This window comes from Galeopterus variegatus, unplaced genomic scaffold (assembly GCF_000696425.1).
Source record: "Galeopterus variegatus unplaced genomic scaffold, G_variegatus-3.0.2 Scaffold641, whole genome shotgun sequence".
NCBI lineage: Eukaryota > Metazoa > Chordata > Mammalia > Dermoptera > Cynocephalidae > Galeopterus > Galeopterus variegatus.
The window spans coordinates 116,706-134,196 of record NW_007726752.1 but is presented as its reverse complement, the minus strand read 5'-3'; the positions used below and the strand labels follow the sequence as shown (position 1 = coordinate 134,196).

Here is a 17,491-nt window from a genome sequence, read left to right as displayed (position 1 = left end):
GGGCCGCGGGGCCGCAGAAGCCCCGGGCGCCCGAGCCCCCGCCGCCGCCAAGCTTGGAAGCTGGAGCGGGTGGAGGGCCCGCGGAGGCGCCAGCGGAGGCCGACCGCGGCGACCCCAGGGAGGAGGGTGAGGACACGCTGACGCCCGGCCTGCAGGTAGGAGCGAGGGAGGCGACTCTGGCTGCTCGGGCGCTTTCACCTCCCCGGAGCGGGAGCGGGGCGGGGTTGGGGATGGACCATCCTGCCGCAGCTGGAGCTGGAGCCTGGCCCCCTCTTTCCAACGCCGAGCCTCGGCCCGTCCTTCTGCGATCAGGCTGAAACTGCTCCCTTCTCCCTGCCACCTCCGAGCTGGAGCCGAGGCTGAATGTCCTGACCATACACCCTGTCTGGGACTGGGCTCTGATCCTGAGGCCGCAGCTCAGCAGTCTGCCCTCCACCTCCCTCGGGGCCCACCTGCTCCCCCACCCAGCCACAGGCCATCTCAGGGCGCTGGGCTGCAGCCTCTTCCCTCTCCCCCGGGGAGCGGCTTCACACCTGCCACTCCTCCCTCAGCAACTGTGCCCCAGCATCTGTCTCCTGGGGCCTTCCTCCTCTCCCTGCCCAGCAGAGCAGTTGGAGCAGATAGCCAGGGTGTTCAGAAGACTATTTGGTGGGTCTCCTGCACTGAGGTGGAAACCTAGCAAAACCTGCCCCTTTCTCCCCTCTATATTCCTACCCCACAAGGCAACCCACCCCGATCCTCATATCCCTAGTTTGGCGAATCCTGCTGAGACTGAGCAGTAGGAGTATTCTCCAAAGCTTCTAGCTTGCCATTTGGAGGAAGGTCACTTTCTTTTGAGCAAAGGAGATAATGGGAGGTACCCTGCCTGTGTTCGCTGAGAGGCTGGGGTGGCATGGGCCACAGTTGCTCTGGGAGGGTTGTGGCACCGCGGGCTGGGTGGCTCTCCCTAAGCTTGCTCTGACAGAAGAGTTTTGAGTTGGTTTTTTGGCTGAGCCTGCCGAGGAAGGCAGTCTCCTGCAGGAGTCTTGGAGGGTCGGATGCAGCGCCGGATGAGGATGAGGCGTGGCGGAAGATGCGTTTGGCTCTGCAGACACTGCATCGGGCAGCAGGGGACTCTGGGAGGCTGGTGCAGCCAGAAGGCATGGCTCTTGACAGCCTTCTAGTAGAATCTCTGGAATTGTGCATGTGAGTGGGGATGCTGTTTGGGGTACCATTCCCAGAAAGCCTTCCCTGACCTCCCCAGTTGCATCAGGTGCCCCCTCTGTGCCCAAAGCCCTCTGTGCTTCTCTCTAGTAGCATTCCCCATCTGTGATGAAACACTGTTGATGTGTCTGTTCCCTGCATTGGACTGTGAACTCCACAGAGGCACAGACTATGTCATCTATCTCTGATACTCGATGCCTAGCCCAAGGCCTTGCCAACACACAGTAGAAATAGCTAGGTGAATGAGAAAGAGAATGAATGAATTCAGAACCTGTGCTTATTGTAACCCAGTTTTGATGCTAGTCTCCTTTGTGTCTGAGATCAAAATAAGGTTTTTAATTAATAAAAATGTCATCACTTATCGAGTGTCAGAAGCCCCACCTCCTACCTTGGGCTGACACTGGTTTCAAAGGAGACACCCCCACCTCCCTATCCCCACCCTGCCCCCACTAGTTCTGGTTTCCAACCCTGAGGCTTGCCCCCCTGGGGGTGCTATTATTCAAAAGATGAGAGTGAGAGAAGGGAAGGCCCAGGGAGCTGTTGTCTTCTCTCCTTTCTATTCAGACCATACAGCACCGTAGGGTCCATGCCAGAAAACTTGGATGATGGTTTAACTGTTCAGTTTTTATTGAGGACACAACCTTCCCAAGAGCAGTATGCTTCATTAACTCCTCTGACATCTGGGTTCCTATGGTGTTCTTATCTACTCCATGCTTGACCTGCCAATTCATTCATGCCAGGCACTTTACATACCTTACTTCTGATCATCCCACTTCCCCTGTATTTCTCCTCAACATTCAGCATGAATATGATGAATTAACTATTGGTGTTATTATTTGTCTGTTTTATACATAAACTCTGAGAATGCAGGAACGATGTCAGTCACCATTGTAACCCTGTGCCTGGTGGTTACAAATGTTAATGAACAACCTGAAGGATATAAGTATTATTACTTATTTTTTCAGATGAAGAAACAGAAACTCAGAGCAAGTGAACATTTGCCCAAATGATTCTTTCTATAGGTGTCAAGCCAAAAATAAAAAAAGACACTCTTATGTACTTTGGGACAGATTTTTAACAGGGCCTTACCCCCCTCCCCCAACTACAGCCACAAAGAGGTCAAACAAACTGACAGACTGTTTTGATTGTGCCCCACTTTTTTGCCGGGAGCAGGGCCTGGATACCAGAGGCAGACTTTTTGTGCCCTGATGAAAAGTACCTGGTGAAAGGATAGGTGTCAGTCATTACTCTGTCCACCTGCATGCCTTTGGTGAGGATCTCTGGCTTTCACTGCCACTCATAACCCTGTCTTATATGCACAGAATGGGTAAGGAGGGTGAAACTCAGTGTCATATGCCAAACCAACTCCAAAAGCAGTAAATTTAAAGACCACTTCCAGTCCATAGACTTGTTCTAATGTCCCAACTCACATTGTTTTCTTCCTGGTTTTATGTTAATTTGAGCCAACATTTTAAAAATTAGAAGGCTCCTCACAAACCTGGATTTGTGCCCCCCCCCCTTAAAACTCTAAAGATCTAGTGATGCTAGGCCCATATTTCCATAAGATAGTAATCTGTAGTCTCTGAGTAGCATCTGACCCCTTTAGCATGTGTTCTTTAGGCTTCTCTGGTTCTCTCTAGATCCCTTCACTCATTTGCCTAAATAGTACACATTTAAATACAGGTTAATTGAGATCCCCAAAGTTCTTTCTTTCCATTGTTTCAGACCACTAAACCACATCGATCTGTTTACTAAGAGTGCAAATCCTCATTTACTTCACAAGAAGACTAAAACAATTACTGCTTTATTATCATAGGGGGAAAAACCTTAAGCAGTTGAAGGAGGCAGTGGGGAATAGTGTTTACATACTTGGGTTGAACTTCCAGCCCAGCCTCCTAGCTTTGTGATTCTGGGCACATTTCTTCCCCTCTCTGAGCCTCATCAACAACTTCACAAGAGAATGTGAAGCAACCCACGTAGCACCTCATACATAAAGGCTCTTTACGTAAGAGTAGGAGTTGGAGGTGTCAAGAGCTGTGCCAGATGGCCATCCAAAGCCTGAGCATTCTCACCTGCTAGCTATGCTAGCTGTCTTTGTTCTCTTTTGGACTGCTCAGCTTGTAATCCAGGTACACACGCAGTAACCTCCCAGGAGACTTGGTAGAATGTAAACTAGCAGTTGGGGAGGTGAGCTCATCCTACCCTTCCCCACTTCTTGTTCCTCTCCACCTCTGATCTCTCTATGGTATCCCCTGGGACTTTGCCCAGTCTAGTTTAAAGGGCTTCTAGAGACGTGGTTCTCCCACTGCTCAGAGTAAACCTGCTCCCTCAAGGAATTGGAGCGGGTGATCAGCTGGTATCTTTATTAAAACCATCTTATTATGTTTAACGTCTTATTATTCACTCAGCAAGCATCAAAATGACCTCTGTGCCAGGGCCTTTATTGGTACACAGATGGATGAGATAGTCCCTATCCTCAAGGACCTCATCCTTAAAATCACTGCCTGCCCCTCCTGTACCACATCCATTGCCAGGGGGAAGAAATGATACTAAAGGGGGATCCCTGCCACCTCTGGTTCTTCTTCATAAGCCAGTAGAGACTCGCTATTTTAAAATGCCAAAGGCCTTTGAAGATGAAGACTTATCCACTCAGGGTTTTAGATTTTTAATTTCCTTAAACTGTCCCAGAGCTATAAGTTTAATGTGTGATATCAGATGGATGATTAAGATCCTAATACCTTTGCTTACTGCACCTAGAATTTTTGAGAGCAGTGACTGTGTTAATTCATTTGGGGGGGGTATGTGTTATGCATGGTCATTTGCTCAATACATGGCTGTTAAATTAAATTATAATGAAAGAAATAAGTTAGATCTCTACCTCTTCTTACCTGTCCCTACTGCTGGGCCAGGCTGACAGTCATTCATTCATTTAGACCAGCCATTTCATACATGCTGTGATGTCTAGTCTCCCTCATCTGGCATTCATTTATTCTGCAGACACTAACTGACCTCTGATCTGTGTCAGACCCTGAGCTAGCTGTGAATGCAGAAGTGAACCAGACATGGTCCCTGCCCATGAGGAGCTCATGGTGTAGAGAATATGTATATAGTAATTGCAGTAATGCTAAAAGAAGGTGTTGCATCAACTTCCTCTGAGTAATGGTTCAAATCCTAGATCCTAATAAGTGGCTTTTGGAAGTTTTTTAGCCTCTTGATTTGTTTTCTCAAGTATAAAGTGACAATGAATCTAAAGTCACAGGGTTAATGTCAGGGTCCAGCAAGTGTTGCTTGTCAAGCACTTAGCACAAGTGGTAGCTATGATTATTGTAGATGCTTGGTGCTGAGAATATCCATTAAGTCATAACCTAGAGGAGGATGGATCAGAGAAGGCTTCTGAGGCTTCTGAGTAGAGGAGAAGACAAGGTGAGAAAGAGGGGCTAAACAAAGGAAGCAACGTATACAAAGAACCAGACACGAGAACTGCCGACTCATTTGGAGAATGGTGAGAAATCAGGCTGGAGAGGTTAGCATAGTTCTTGAAAACAATCCCAAGAGGTTTGGGCTTTATCCTGTAGGCAGTGAAGAATCAGTGAAAGGTTTTAAGTAGGAAAGTGAACATGATGTGCTTCAGTAAATTCTCTCTGATAGCATGTGAGGAAGTAATTCTCAGTGGGAGAGGCAGCTATAATTGCTCAATTCCACCCCTCTGCCCCAGCCTAACAAATCATCAGATCCCCTGTGCTTTACTGGATCCTTTTTTCCAGACTTACAGAATCAGTTTCCAGGTCTGGAGCCCAGGAATCTATTGTTGTGGAATTGCCCCCAGGTGATTCTGACTGTGGCTGGATCTGTGAACTGCTGAATTGCAGGTGCCATGGGGATCTTTGAGGAGGCCTACGGTACTCTTCAAAGAATGAGGCTTTGCAGGGAGGAGCTTTTCTATATGCAGGAATAGAAACTAAGTAAGATTTTTAAAACTAAAACTTAGGTTTTAGTTTAAAAAAGAAAAACTTTCGGGCCGGCCCGGTGGCGCACTGGATAGTGTGCCGCTTGGGAAGCGCGGCGGCGCTCCTGCCCGAGGGTTCGGATCCCACATACAGACCAGTTCCCGCTCACTGGCTGAGCGAGGCGCGGGAGCAACGCCGAGGGTTGCAATCCTGTTGCCGGTCCCCGGTCCGGTACGGGGGCAACACTGAGGGTTGCGATCCGTTGCCGGACACGGAAAAAGACAAAAAAAAAAAGAAAAAGAAAAAAGAAAAACTTTCCCCAGTTCTTCATTTGTTGCCCTATTAATATATTCTCCAACTGCTAATCTTCCTTTGTGTATCAAAGCGCTTACCCATGCCTTCTATGTGCTACAGTTTCTGCTGAATGACTGGAATACAGTGATTCACAGGGCACAGTCTCTGCCCTTGAAAAGCTCACAGCATTGTGGAAAAGACAGATTTCAACGACTAGGATATATGTGGATAGCTCTATTCTAGAGATACGTTAAAAAGTGTCAGGGCATCCCAGAGCAAAGCCCAATTCATTCTGCATATGGACTTAGGAGGATGTAACACCCAAATGGAGCCTAAGAAGAAGAGAAAGAAGAGGCAGAGAGAACAGCATGAAGGTGTGACTGCTTTATATATTTGGGATATGAATGTCCTTCGTGGCAGGGTGTGCAGAAGCAGAAAAAGACTGAGGAGGGACATACGTATGTCCTGGGAAGGGTTCTGTGTTTGTGCCCTTCAGTTTTGTGCCCATGCTTCCATCCTCATTCTTCAAACTCTAGGCAGCTCCCAGCTGAGTAGCCACATGGTTATGCAGCCTGTGAGTGAACATGCTGAAGTCCTATAGCCATCTGCCCATTATTCCCCACACAAAGCTCTTAGCTCCCTTAATGATTTCCCCCTCCATTCTGAAATGAGTAGATTTCTCTAGCTACTCTGAAAAGTCATGTAGAGAAACTAAGGCAGAAAGAAGAGGCCAGAGGGACTGCCAACACTGAAGGTTCTTATTAGGAAGTTATAGCAGGAAACATGGACTTGAGTGTCAAAGATGCCTTGAAATTTACTTGTCTAGTCCTCTGTCCTGTGCTTCAGGTAATATGTTTGGTTTGGGCAAGTCTCACTTAGTAAGTTTCCCTGTCATTTCTTCCAGGGCAGAAGAGGAAAGAAACTAACGGGTATTGAGCACCTACTGTGTGCCAGGCCCAGGCCAGGTACTTTACACAATTTATTTCTTTCTGTCCTCACAACTCTGTGAAGTATGGTTTTATTCCCATTTCATAAATGAGGAAATTGAGGCTCAAAGAAATTGAGTAATATTCCAAGATCATACTGAAAATGGTAGAACTGGGATTTGAACTTACAACTGTGTGTCTCCAAAGTTCATGCTCTTTCTCCCATGAGAAACCTGTGCTGCAGTTAGAGTAGTAAAACGGTAGTTGGTCTGAAGCTCCAGGTAAATCAGCAACTTGGGCCTTCCTTGTGGCTGATTGTACCCAGGAAGCAGGTTCAATGTATGAGCTAGGCTTGTGGGGTGGAGGGTCACTAGGATCAGAGATACTCACTGTCCTAACCTCAACTCAATTTGTACAACCAGATAGGATTCTCCACAAACTGGCCTTATGGTATGAAACAGCTGCTCTACCTTCAAGAAGGGCCTGAGCCCACAAGTTGAGTGGGAGTTTGGGTAAAAGCTCCAGGGTATGAGGTGGGGTTGTGTCAGCTCCCTGAGAACAAACTGTAGCTCTGATTGCCAGCATTAGAATGGTCTGAGATTCTTAGCAGTGATTGCCCTCTCATCAGTGGCTCAGTGACTTAGCTATGCCTTTAGCATAGCGAGCCGGGAAAGGGGCTGGTTTGGCTATGTTTTAAATTCTATCCTTTCAGTTGAGCAGCTGAGATGTGAGCCAGGTGGGCTCATTTATTCAGTGAATGCCAGCTATGTGCCAGGCCTAAGCCAATCCTAGGTTCCTGGGCATATTTAAATGACCCGGATCTACTCCCTGCCCCCAAAGAGCTCACTCTACCAGGGGGTTGGAGACAGACAGAGAATACACCTATGGCACAATGTAATAAGTGCTGTACTAAAAGAATTAGTTCTTTTTAGCCTAGTCCAGCAAAAGCCTCATTGACTTTTGACCACGATCTTAGGGGATGAGAAGTAATTTGCCAAGAAGTAGATGTTTCCCAGCACCTAGCACAATGGTTGGTTGGCGCAAGGCTGGGGATTCTGAGAATGTTTGCTGAATAGGGAATGAATAGGTGAATGGAAGAGTGAGTGATGATAAACTGGGCTGATGAGTTTTTCTAGGCTAGGGATTAATCATTTTCTCTGCTTCTGAGAGGGAATTTTAGCTGCTATTATCCTCTGCTTTGGTAACAGGGAAGCTCTTGGAGTAGAGCTTAAGAGTGGGCTGTTTAAGAATAGAATTTGGAACCTGTTACAGGGCAGCTGGTTGGATAGAGCATGTGTCTGGGGGAAATCCTGTACAAACATACATGAACTCTTGAGGCTAAGAGGAGTTCATGGGAGGAATGAAACCAAGTTGAGTACTGGAAATTCCATCCAGCTTCAGAGCAGTCCTTGACAGCTGCCTGGCCTTGTGACCAGGGTTATTCCCCAGCAGTTCCCAAATTGTGGACAAAAAGGCCATTGAGTCATGCCCACCAGGGAACTGTCCAGATGTGCCATGAGAACTATATCATTGTTGTTAATAATCACTATTTATTGTGTATCCACTGTGCAATAGGCACTGTTAGAGGCTTTATATCAGCAGCTCTCCAAGTGTTTGGTCTTGGGACCCTTTTACCTTTCTAAAAATTATTGAGGACCCCAAAGAGCTTTTGTTTATGTTGGTTATATCAATTGATATTTACCAAATAAGTATTTAAGCTGAGAAAGCTTTAAAATAGTCACTAATTCATTTAAGAATGACAGTATTAAAGCTATCATGTTAACACAAGTAACGATTTTTTAATAAAAAATAACTATATTTTCCAAGACAAAAAAATTAGAGGAATGGTCTTGTTTTCATTTTTGCAAATTTCTTTATGTTTGGGCTGATAATATGAAGCTGGATTCTCTTATGTGCTTCTGTGTTCAGTCTGTTCAAATATGTTGTTTCGGTTGAAACACATGAAAAAAAATCAGCCTCACATAGATATATAGTTAGAAAAGGGAGGAGTGTTTTAGTAACCTTTCCAGATGATTACAGATATTTTTCTTTGCAGTATGGAATCTGAAGTCTTTATATTCATTTACATAAAAATCCATTGGGCTGTCCAGCACTGTGAATGAATCTTTTACAACTGCATGAATCTGTAACATCATGCTTTGGTCATTTGGAAAATAGTTTCACTGAGTTTTGCAGATCTTCCAAATGTTTTCCCACTAAATTTTGCAATACCAAAAGATAACATTTGTTAATATCACCACCAGTTTAAATATTGGGAAGCTGTCAAGCTCATAGTGGTAGATAAAAGTTGCCTGAAATTCTAATTTTCACTTGAAAGCTTGAATTTTATCATTGGCCACAAGTACTATCAGTTGTTTTCCTTGAAGTGACAGGCTTATTTTGTTCATATGTTCATTTTTTGAGAAAATGTCTGCCAGTATGCAAGTCTTCCTTTGATTTTATCTCTTTTTATCCAGGAAGAACTAGAATGCCCAAGCTTAATGCTTCTCAGGCCAAGACAGAAAACTCTTGGGCCTGGTCAAGTAAGGGAGCACAGATATTGGTTTTAATGGCTACCAATACCAGTCCCCTGGCTGCTGAAGTGACCAAGGTCTAGAGTTCACCTTCCGCTTTACTGGTCTGGGGATGTTCATGCTATACCACGGACCCCCTGTGAGTAATCCCACACTCTCCAGGGATTCTGATTTTGCTCAGAGAGTGAGGCAGAATTATCTTAGAGCTTTTTCGAGCAGATCTAAAATCAATAGAACCCCTAGAACTTTTCCTTCCTCTTCCTCCATCTTTGTCTAAGGCTAGACCTGTATCCTCAGAGGCTCTGAAATTTAAACTGAGGTAAGCAGGAATAATGATTAGTTGTTGCCCAGGGATGCTGGTTGCAACCTTTGTGATGAAGAAAAATGTTTGAATATTTCTTCATTCATTCGATTAACATTTACTGGTCATGATGTTTATGTGGGAATACTGTGCCAGGTGCTAAAAACACAGCTTGAGAACAGTTAGTGAAAGCCTGGATTGACTGACTCTTCAGGGCGTGATTGCCAGAATTTGGAAAATGGCAGGAGATTGTAGTCTAAGGGAACTCTGAACCAAGGGCTTTCCTCTGCCAAAGCAAAAATGTGAAGGAATAGTGAGTGATATTATTGACTGAATATAACTTCTCCAGGGCTTGGGATTCTTACCACCTTTTGGCAGTTAAAGCAGAGATGAAAATGTCAGAAAAGTTCCCAGCTCCACAGGGCGTTGCATCCTGGGAATGGCCACCCTGAAAGCCTGGACCTGAAAGGACTCAAGTATACCAAACTCAGAGAGGACAATAGATGAGCTAGTCTCCAGTGTAGACTTACTAAGAACAAAACAGCCAAGGGGCCTAGAGTGCCTACTGCTATAATACATTGGGGCCTAGATATAGCCAAGGGGCCTAGATAATAGATCGAGTGCCTTGAGCTAAGTACATTGTATCTCTAATGTCACTTAATCCTCTGGGCAGCTTTATGCTATACCACCATCATGTAGGTAGTATCAACCCTGCTTCAATTGAGTTAAAGCTCAATTGACTTTCCAGGCCCTGTGTTTCTTCCTTTAACTGGAAAGATAGCCTGTCACATAAAGTCACTTCCATTGGTAGCTAATCTCATTTCATATACCAGTTTAGCTCTAGGGAGAGTCACATTATTTCCATTAACTGGGGGCATCTCATCATAATTCCTGAAGAGTGTGCCATTTGAATGGAGATCCAGGGTAGAGAGAGGGACCTTTCTCAGTAGGAAGCAATAATGTTAAGCAATGTCTCACTAAGCTGCCTGCCAGCTGTATTGCCATGCAGACACTTAACAAATCTGATTTAGCTACTATGTGCCTAACTGAGCCTATGCCATGGCCTGTGCTGCACTGTGAGGTATCCAGAAAGAAATCAGACTTGGTGCCTGTCTTCTAGGAGCACGGTCTAGTAGAAGGGATAGAGGATACAAGTAAATAAAGGTAAGGCACAAATGCTATAACCAAGGCATAATGTATTAGAGGGATATGGGGGAGGAGAGGTGAATTGCAAGAGGGACTCTCTGGGAAAGCCTGGAGGGGGTTGGATTTAAACTGGGCCCTTATGCCCTGCCCAGCTACTTATTGGTAAATATGGGAAGGAAGGCAGTTTTAAGCAGAGGATCCCCTTTCATCAAAGCTGAGGTAGGAAAATGCAGAGTGTTTTGGGAACTTAAGGAATGACTTAATGGGTTGAGAGCAGAGATTAAGATGTCTAGCAAGTAACCTCAGATTCATCACATGTGAAAGATTCTTGCATTCATGTAAAATACAGTGATCATTTATTGTTCCCATTGCTCCCATCACATTAATAATTTGTACTATATGTTGGACAATGTATTATGTGCCTGGCACTGGACTAGGTGCTTTATTAGATGTGATAAAGCACATTTAATTCTCAAAGCTGACCCTACAAATTAGTACTTAATCCCATTTTACAGATGAGCGAACAGAGGGTAAGTAGAACTTGCCCAGCATCATATAGCTGGTAAATGATGGAGTCTCAGGATTAGTGGGATTAGTGCCAGAGCTATTGTTTCCTCTGCATACATTGGTCACACATTTAACTTGTAGGATTGTATATTCACTTTTCAAAGAACACAGAAAAAAATACTTATCACACATTGCCTTACACATTTGAGTTCCTGGTTGTACCTACAAAACGATATATATTGTACTTTATAGGCCGTATAAAGAATCTGGGGAGTAATTTTACTGATACAAAATTTTCATTTTATGTGATGATTTTGGAACCTAACACCCAAATGAAATGAAATTAGTATAGTAAAATTACATGTCCTGGTGTTTGTCTTAGGAGTATGGTCACCGTCATTACAAGAACTTGGACATTGGCATCACCTTTTCTACCTAGAGTTAGTATGACTCCTTGTAGCTGTGGGAAGTTCCCTGGGTACACTTTCTCAGAAAGGCCTCTTTTGCCTTAATTTCTCTGAACACCATCCTTCTCCATCAATCTTCACCCCTTTGCATGAGATACTCCCCATCGTTGGGTTCCTTATGAAGCCATTAAGCAACTGCCTTGCTCACTGAAATGTACCCTTGGCAGAGACTATTTAGGCAGTATCTTTTGTGAGTTCCACATATAAAATTTCTATCTCTCTGGTACTCTTTTCCAAGTTCCTAGTACTTCCCCAAATGTTTCATTATGTTCCTGGTACTACTGTTTGGTTCCTATCTTTATCAAGAAACCAGGGACCCAGGTCAGTGTAATTGTAACATTACAGATTTAGGGATCCCTTGATGCCAACTCATTGTATGAAGGTGATTTCATGCAAGAAAGTTGATGGCATTTGTTTTATGGGTAGGATGCAGACGGTATTCTTATTATTCCTTTAGGCCTCTGCAAACATGTTACCTAGTAATGGGTAAATTTGGAAGGTATATCAGTTAAGTGTTGTTGCATAACAAACCACCCCAAAACCTAGTGGCCTAAAACACCGCCATTTGCTGTTTCTCAGGAGTCTATCTCTTGACTGCATATTTCTGCACATCTGGGCAGGCTTGATTGATTTCAGCTGGGCTCCCTCATATATCTCTGATTAGCTGGCTGATCAGCTGGGTAGACTCATTTTTCTCCATACATCTCTCACACCCCTCCAGCAGCTAGCCTGGTCATGCTCTCATGGCATGGCAGAGGTGTAAGAGAAAGCAAGCCTAGCCATGCAAGGAAGCAAACAGAAATGCATACACACTTCTCTCTCTCTCTCTCTCTTTTTTAAAGATGACTGGTAAGGGGATCATAACCCTTGACTTGGTGTTGTCAGCACCACACTCTCCAAGTGAGCTAACCAGCCATCCCTATATAGGGATCCGAACCCGTGGCCTTGGTGCTATCAGCACCACACTCTCCCACGTGAACCACGGGCCAGCCCTTGCATACACACTTTTCAAGCATGGTTGCTAAGCTCCCATTTGCCAAAGAAGGTAACATGGCCACACCTAGTGTCAGTGTGGGAGGGGACTGTAAAGTTTGCAAGATATAAGGGAAAGCCATTAATTGAGGCTATTAAATGCAGTCAGCCTCCCAGTCAGTACCCCTCAATGTAAAACCTATAGACTTACATTTGGGGGTCAAGTGTGTCCTAGAAGGAAAAAAAAGTCCAAGTAATAACTGTTTGGGGGCCTATGCTATGGGTATGCACAGAGCTAGGCACTTTACCTGCTTCTGCAGTGATCTTCACAATAACTCTGCAAAGTAGGTAGGAATTGGAGCTCAGGGAAGTTAAATAACTTGCTCAAGGTCACCCAGCTATTATGTGGTCAGGCAGGAATTAGAATGCATGTCTGTCTGGCCTCAAAGCCCAGGTTCTTTTCACCATACGCACTGCCTCTCAAGAGTACCAGGGTCTGCCTTACCTTCCCTTCAACACAATTTTCAGTTGAGTTGGTGCTTTTTGACTAGCTATACAAACTCCTTCTCCAAAATGTTGCTGTGATCCTAAAGGAGTTGTGCAGTTTTTCAGAAAACTCACATGTTCTCCCGAACTCTTCATTGACTGAAAGCATTCTTTCCTTCCAGATGGGGATTGTTTTGTAGGATGCACAGGCAGCCCAAGAATTGTGGTCCCTCCCAAACATGCCAGAGAGGGAAGGGCCATCTTCTCTTTAACTTTTAAGATTTGAGAACATTGGGGCTTTAGGACATTTGAGCATGAGCTTTGGAGTCAGACTCACTGGGGTTCAACCACTCACTAGCTCTATAACCTTGGGCAATTCATTTAACTTCTTGAAATCTGTTTCTTCATCTAAAAAGAAAACTGGGAATAAGAACACCTTGTTTGCAGAGCTGTTACAAGGACTAAAGTGAAATTATGTATAAGGGTACTTCAAAAAGTTCATGGAAAAGTAAAATTGAAAGAGAATACAAATCTTTCCATGAACTTTCTGAAGGACCCTCGTATATAAAGTGCCTAACCCAGTGCCTGGCACGTAATAAGTAGCATCAGTAATATTATTAACATTATTTTTAAAGAGAGCCTATCTCCTCCTGGGAAACCCTGTTTCTGTCTGTTGGACAGGTCCCCCCTACCTCCAGCCAGTCTATGCAGACTTGCTGCCTACTGTGTCACCGGGAACGTAAAGGCTGGGAAGAAGGCCCTTCTCAAAACGGACTGGTGTTGCAGGGTGAGAAGCTGCCCCCTGACTTCATGCCAAAGCTCGTCAAGAATCTCCTAGGCGAGATGCCTCTATGGGTCTGCCAGAGTTGCCGAAAAAGCATGGAGGAAGATGAGAGGCAGACAGGTCGAGAACATGCAGTGGCGGTAGGTAATCACTAACGAGGGTCCCTGGATGCAAAAGGGCTGCCTCCCCAAAGAAGTCAGCCTGTCCCTTCCCTGTCCTCTCAGGTGGCTCTCCTTGGGCAGCCCCTAAACCCAGGCACTGAGAGGCTGCTGGGTTGCACTGACAGAGCATTGGTGGATTGGGTTCAGATTTGGGGGAAGAAGAGAGAAACTTCAGGCAGCCCACTGGCCCCCCAGGGTAGTCTTTGCACAAAAAGAGGGCCCACTTGTAGGTACTGCTAGGTCATGATCCTGCCCCCTCATGTGGCCCTGCTGCCTTCAGCTCTGTGGCAGCTTGAAAGCCAGGCAGTATGACGTGGAGGGCAAAAGTTGGTTTGAGGGTCTGAAATGTGGCCCCAGATAGAAAGCCTCCAAGATACTTGGGAGCTGTCTCCATCTGCCATCTAATGAATCACAGCCAGACTTTCCTTGTTTCTCATTCTCCTCCAGGCCCTGTCGTTTACCCAGGATCAGTTTAGCTTCAAGATTTCTGGCTGAAAGGCCCTTCCTCTTGCTGGCAGCTCTCACTACTCCCCAAAAGCCCACAGTTTACAGGCAGTATCTGCCTCTACTAGAATTGCTTTCCCCAGTATCCACACACTTCACGTAACTGGGAGCACCACAGCCCCCTTCCAGCAAAGGCCTGGTGCTCATTTGTCCTTGTAGCTGGAGTTGTGCTAATTGTGTTTTGGCTGAGGCAGCAGAGAGTTGGCTCCAATGTTTGCTGTGTGACCATGAGCTTTTTTCTTCCCCCTTCTCCAGATCTCCTTGTCACACACATCCTGCAAATCACAGTCTTGTGGGGGTGACTCCCATTCCTCCTCGTCCTCCTCTTCGTCATCCTCGTCTTCTTCCTCCTCCTCTTCCTCCTGCCATGGGAACTCAGGGGACTGGGATCCCAGCTCATTCCTGTCGGCACATAAGCTGTCGGGCCTCTGGAACTCCCCGCATTCCAGTGGGGCCATTCCAGGCAGCTCACTTGGGAGTCCTCCTACCATTCCCGGTGAGTCTCCAAGCTTGGGAGAGAGCCAGCCCCCATAAATGTAGACAGCTGTGTTTTCCTTGCCACTTTGCTCAAACAAATCAAAGATTGGTTATTAACATAAGTAAAAGTGGAGCTGTTCTGACGGAAACGGGGAGCAACCTAAACCTTAACTATCTCTGTTGAAAAATTCTGCTGATAGAGAAAATGTTGCCCCTCAAAGCTGTCATTGGCTCTGATAGCTGTTCACATTGATCCAGGAGGGGACTTGGTGGGCACTGTCTCAGTAGAAAGTGGAATCTGGGAAGGACCTTAGGGAAGTAGGACTCAGATCACCTAACACCTGACCCTTGTAGCACCACCGAGGACCTGGGCACCTTGTCTTCCTAGACCTCTATTTTTCAACTTAAGGGATAGGTATAAGAACACTGCATTTATATCCATAAGAAATTGGCGGTGCAAGCTGCCATGATTATTAGCCAATTTGGCAGCTGTAGAAGCCTTTAGTCGCTGAGATAACTGAGACCCAGAGGAAAAAACCTTGGGTTATTGATTTGTTATGTAAATAAGACTTTGTTATGTAAATAGAGGAGGCTGAGTTTTTCAAATTGGTACTGCCCCAAGAATTATGAGAGTTGAGCTGTACATAATTCCAGTTATTTTTGTGCATAAGCCAGAGAGAGTCATCAAAGCCTTTTCCCACTTCTCTGAAATTTGGGGCCTCCCTGGAGTCTGGCATACTCTGGCTGCTGTGGTTCACTTAGCTGCCTGCTGCTCCACTGACTTCTGCAGATCCTACCCCAGGCCTGAGGAATGCCTGTGCATAAGCAGGTCCTAGAGAGACCCTGAGAGACAGAACACACATCTCCTGTTAATGCCACAGCAGAGGCATGTGCCCCTCCGTGGCACCAGCATTCCTGGTGCCTTCTCCCTGGGGCCTGGGCTCCTCAAGCCTGTGCAGAGAGCTGCCTCCCACGTAGAATCTCTCCAGCTCAGGACTGGCCCGTGGCTCACTTGGGAGAGTGTGGTGCTGATAACATCAAGGCCACAGGTTCAGATCCCTATATAGGGATGGCCAGTTAGCTCACTTCGGAGAGTATGGTGCTGACAACACCAAGTCAAGGGTTAGGTCCCCTTACCAGTCATCTTTAAAAAAAAAAAAAATCTCTCCAGCTCTATGGTTCCCTGTGCTGAGAAGCTGTGCTCTCTGGTCACAGTAGGCAGAATGCTGTGGCAGTGAGCCTGTGGGCTTTCCTCCCCCGGTCTGGGCTCCCATTCTGACCCCTTCTTCCTCCCTCTGCCCACAGGTGAGGCTTTCCCCATCTCGGAGCACCACCAGCACTCAGACCTCACTGCTCCCCCTAACAGCCCCACCGGCCACCACCCCCAGCCAGCATCTCTAATTCCATCTCACCCTGGCTCCTTTGGCTCACTGTCTCACCCACACCTTCTGCCCACCACCCCAGCAGCACCTTTCCCTGCCCAGGCTTCAGAGTGCCCTGCTGCTGCTGCCGCCGCCCACACCCCAGGGCCATGTCAGAGCCCCCACCTGCCCTCCACCAGCATGCCGCTCCTGAAGATGCCTCCACCATTCTCAGGGTGCAGCCACCCCTGCAATGGGCACTGCAGTGGGAACTGCGGTGGGCCTCTCCTCCCGCCGCCGGGTGCCCAGCCACCCTCTAGCACTCACAGGTAAGTGAGCGGTATAATGGGCCAACACCCTGCTCACTTGAATTTAGAGTTTTGGAAAACTTTGCAAGGGTACCATGGGGGTGGAAATTAAAGGGTTGACTGTTTTTTTTTTTCATTGTTTTTCCAATTGTAAAAAAAAGTGTTTTTTTTTAACTTGCAACAATCCAGAGATGTATAAAGAAGAAAAAATGTCCTCACAACCTAAAGATACACTTCTTTTTTTCTTTTTTTTTTGTCCTTTTTGAGACCGGCCGCACCACGCTCAGCCAGTGAGCTGAGTGCTGTGAGCGCACCGGTCATCCCTATATAGGATCCTAACCCGCGGCGGGAGCGCTGCTGCACTCCCAGAGCCACACTCTCCTGAGGGCGCCACGGGCTCGGCCCTTAAGGATACACTTCTAACACTGTGGTATATTTTCTTCGTGATGTTTCTATATACTTTAGTACCCCCTTATCCATGGTTTTGCTTTCCATGGTTTTTTCATTTACCCTTGATCAGCCGCAGTCCAAAAACTTTAAATGAAAAATTCCAGAAATAAACAATTCATAAGTTTTAAATTGCACCCCGTTCTGAGTAGTGTGATGAAATCTCCCACCACCCCATCCCTCCTGGGATGTGACTCATCCCTTTGTCCAGTGTATTCATGCTGTCTATGCTACCTGCCCATTACTCTATAGGAAAAAACATAGTGTATATAGGTTTGGTACTGTCTGTGGTTTCAGGCATCTGCTGGGGTCTTAGAACGTATGCCCTGCGGACAAGAGGGGACTACTGCATAAATAACATAATTAGGTCCATATTTGATGTACATTTTGTGTAGTACTTACTTTTAACATTATATTGTGATAATTTCCCCAGTTAAAATTCTTCAAAAAACTTTTTAATGGCCACTTAATGTCTTTGTAGCTCTAGCATAATTTATTTTATCATTCCCCTATTCCTGGACATTTAGGCATTTTCGGTTCTTTTAACCATGATAAACAAACATCTTTACAGCTAAATCTGTGTTTAAATGACCAATTATGTCCTCTAGGGAGATTTCTAGAAGTAAATCTTAAGTACTGAAAAAGATCATATTAAAATACGAGTAT

The 17,491-nt window shown here is 45.8% G+C and overlaps 1 protein-coding gene across 5 annotated transcripts in view; it reads left to right on the top strand.

The window, feature by feature from the left end:
* The first annotated feature begins 57 nt into the window (after positions 1-57).
* Positions 58-17,491, top strand: part of FAM193B (family with sequence similarity 193, member B) — a 32,070-nt gene continuing 14,636 nt past the window's right edge. The window contains exons 1-5 of one of the 5 annotated variants that reach the window (XM_008570897.1): positions 192-1,185; positions 6,349-6,409; positions 13,465-13,707; positions 14,488-14,728; positions 16,015-16,399. In XM_008570897.1, the coding sequence (XP_008569119.1) occupies positions 13,489-13,707; positions 14,488-14,728; positions 16,015-16,399 (845 nt within the window). In that variant the 5' untranslated portion in view covers positions 192-1,185; positions 6,349-6,409; positions 13,465-13,488. Of the gene's footprint in view, positions 156-190; positions 1,186-6,348; positions 6,410-13,464; positions 13,708-14,487; positions 14,729-16,014; positions 16,400-17,491 lie in introns of those variants that run through there. The other 4 variants (XM_008570901.1, XM_008570898.1, XM_008570899.1 and 1 more) reach the window with 4 other exon arrangements.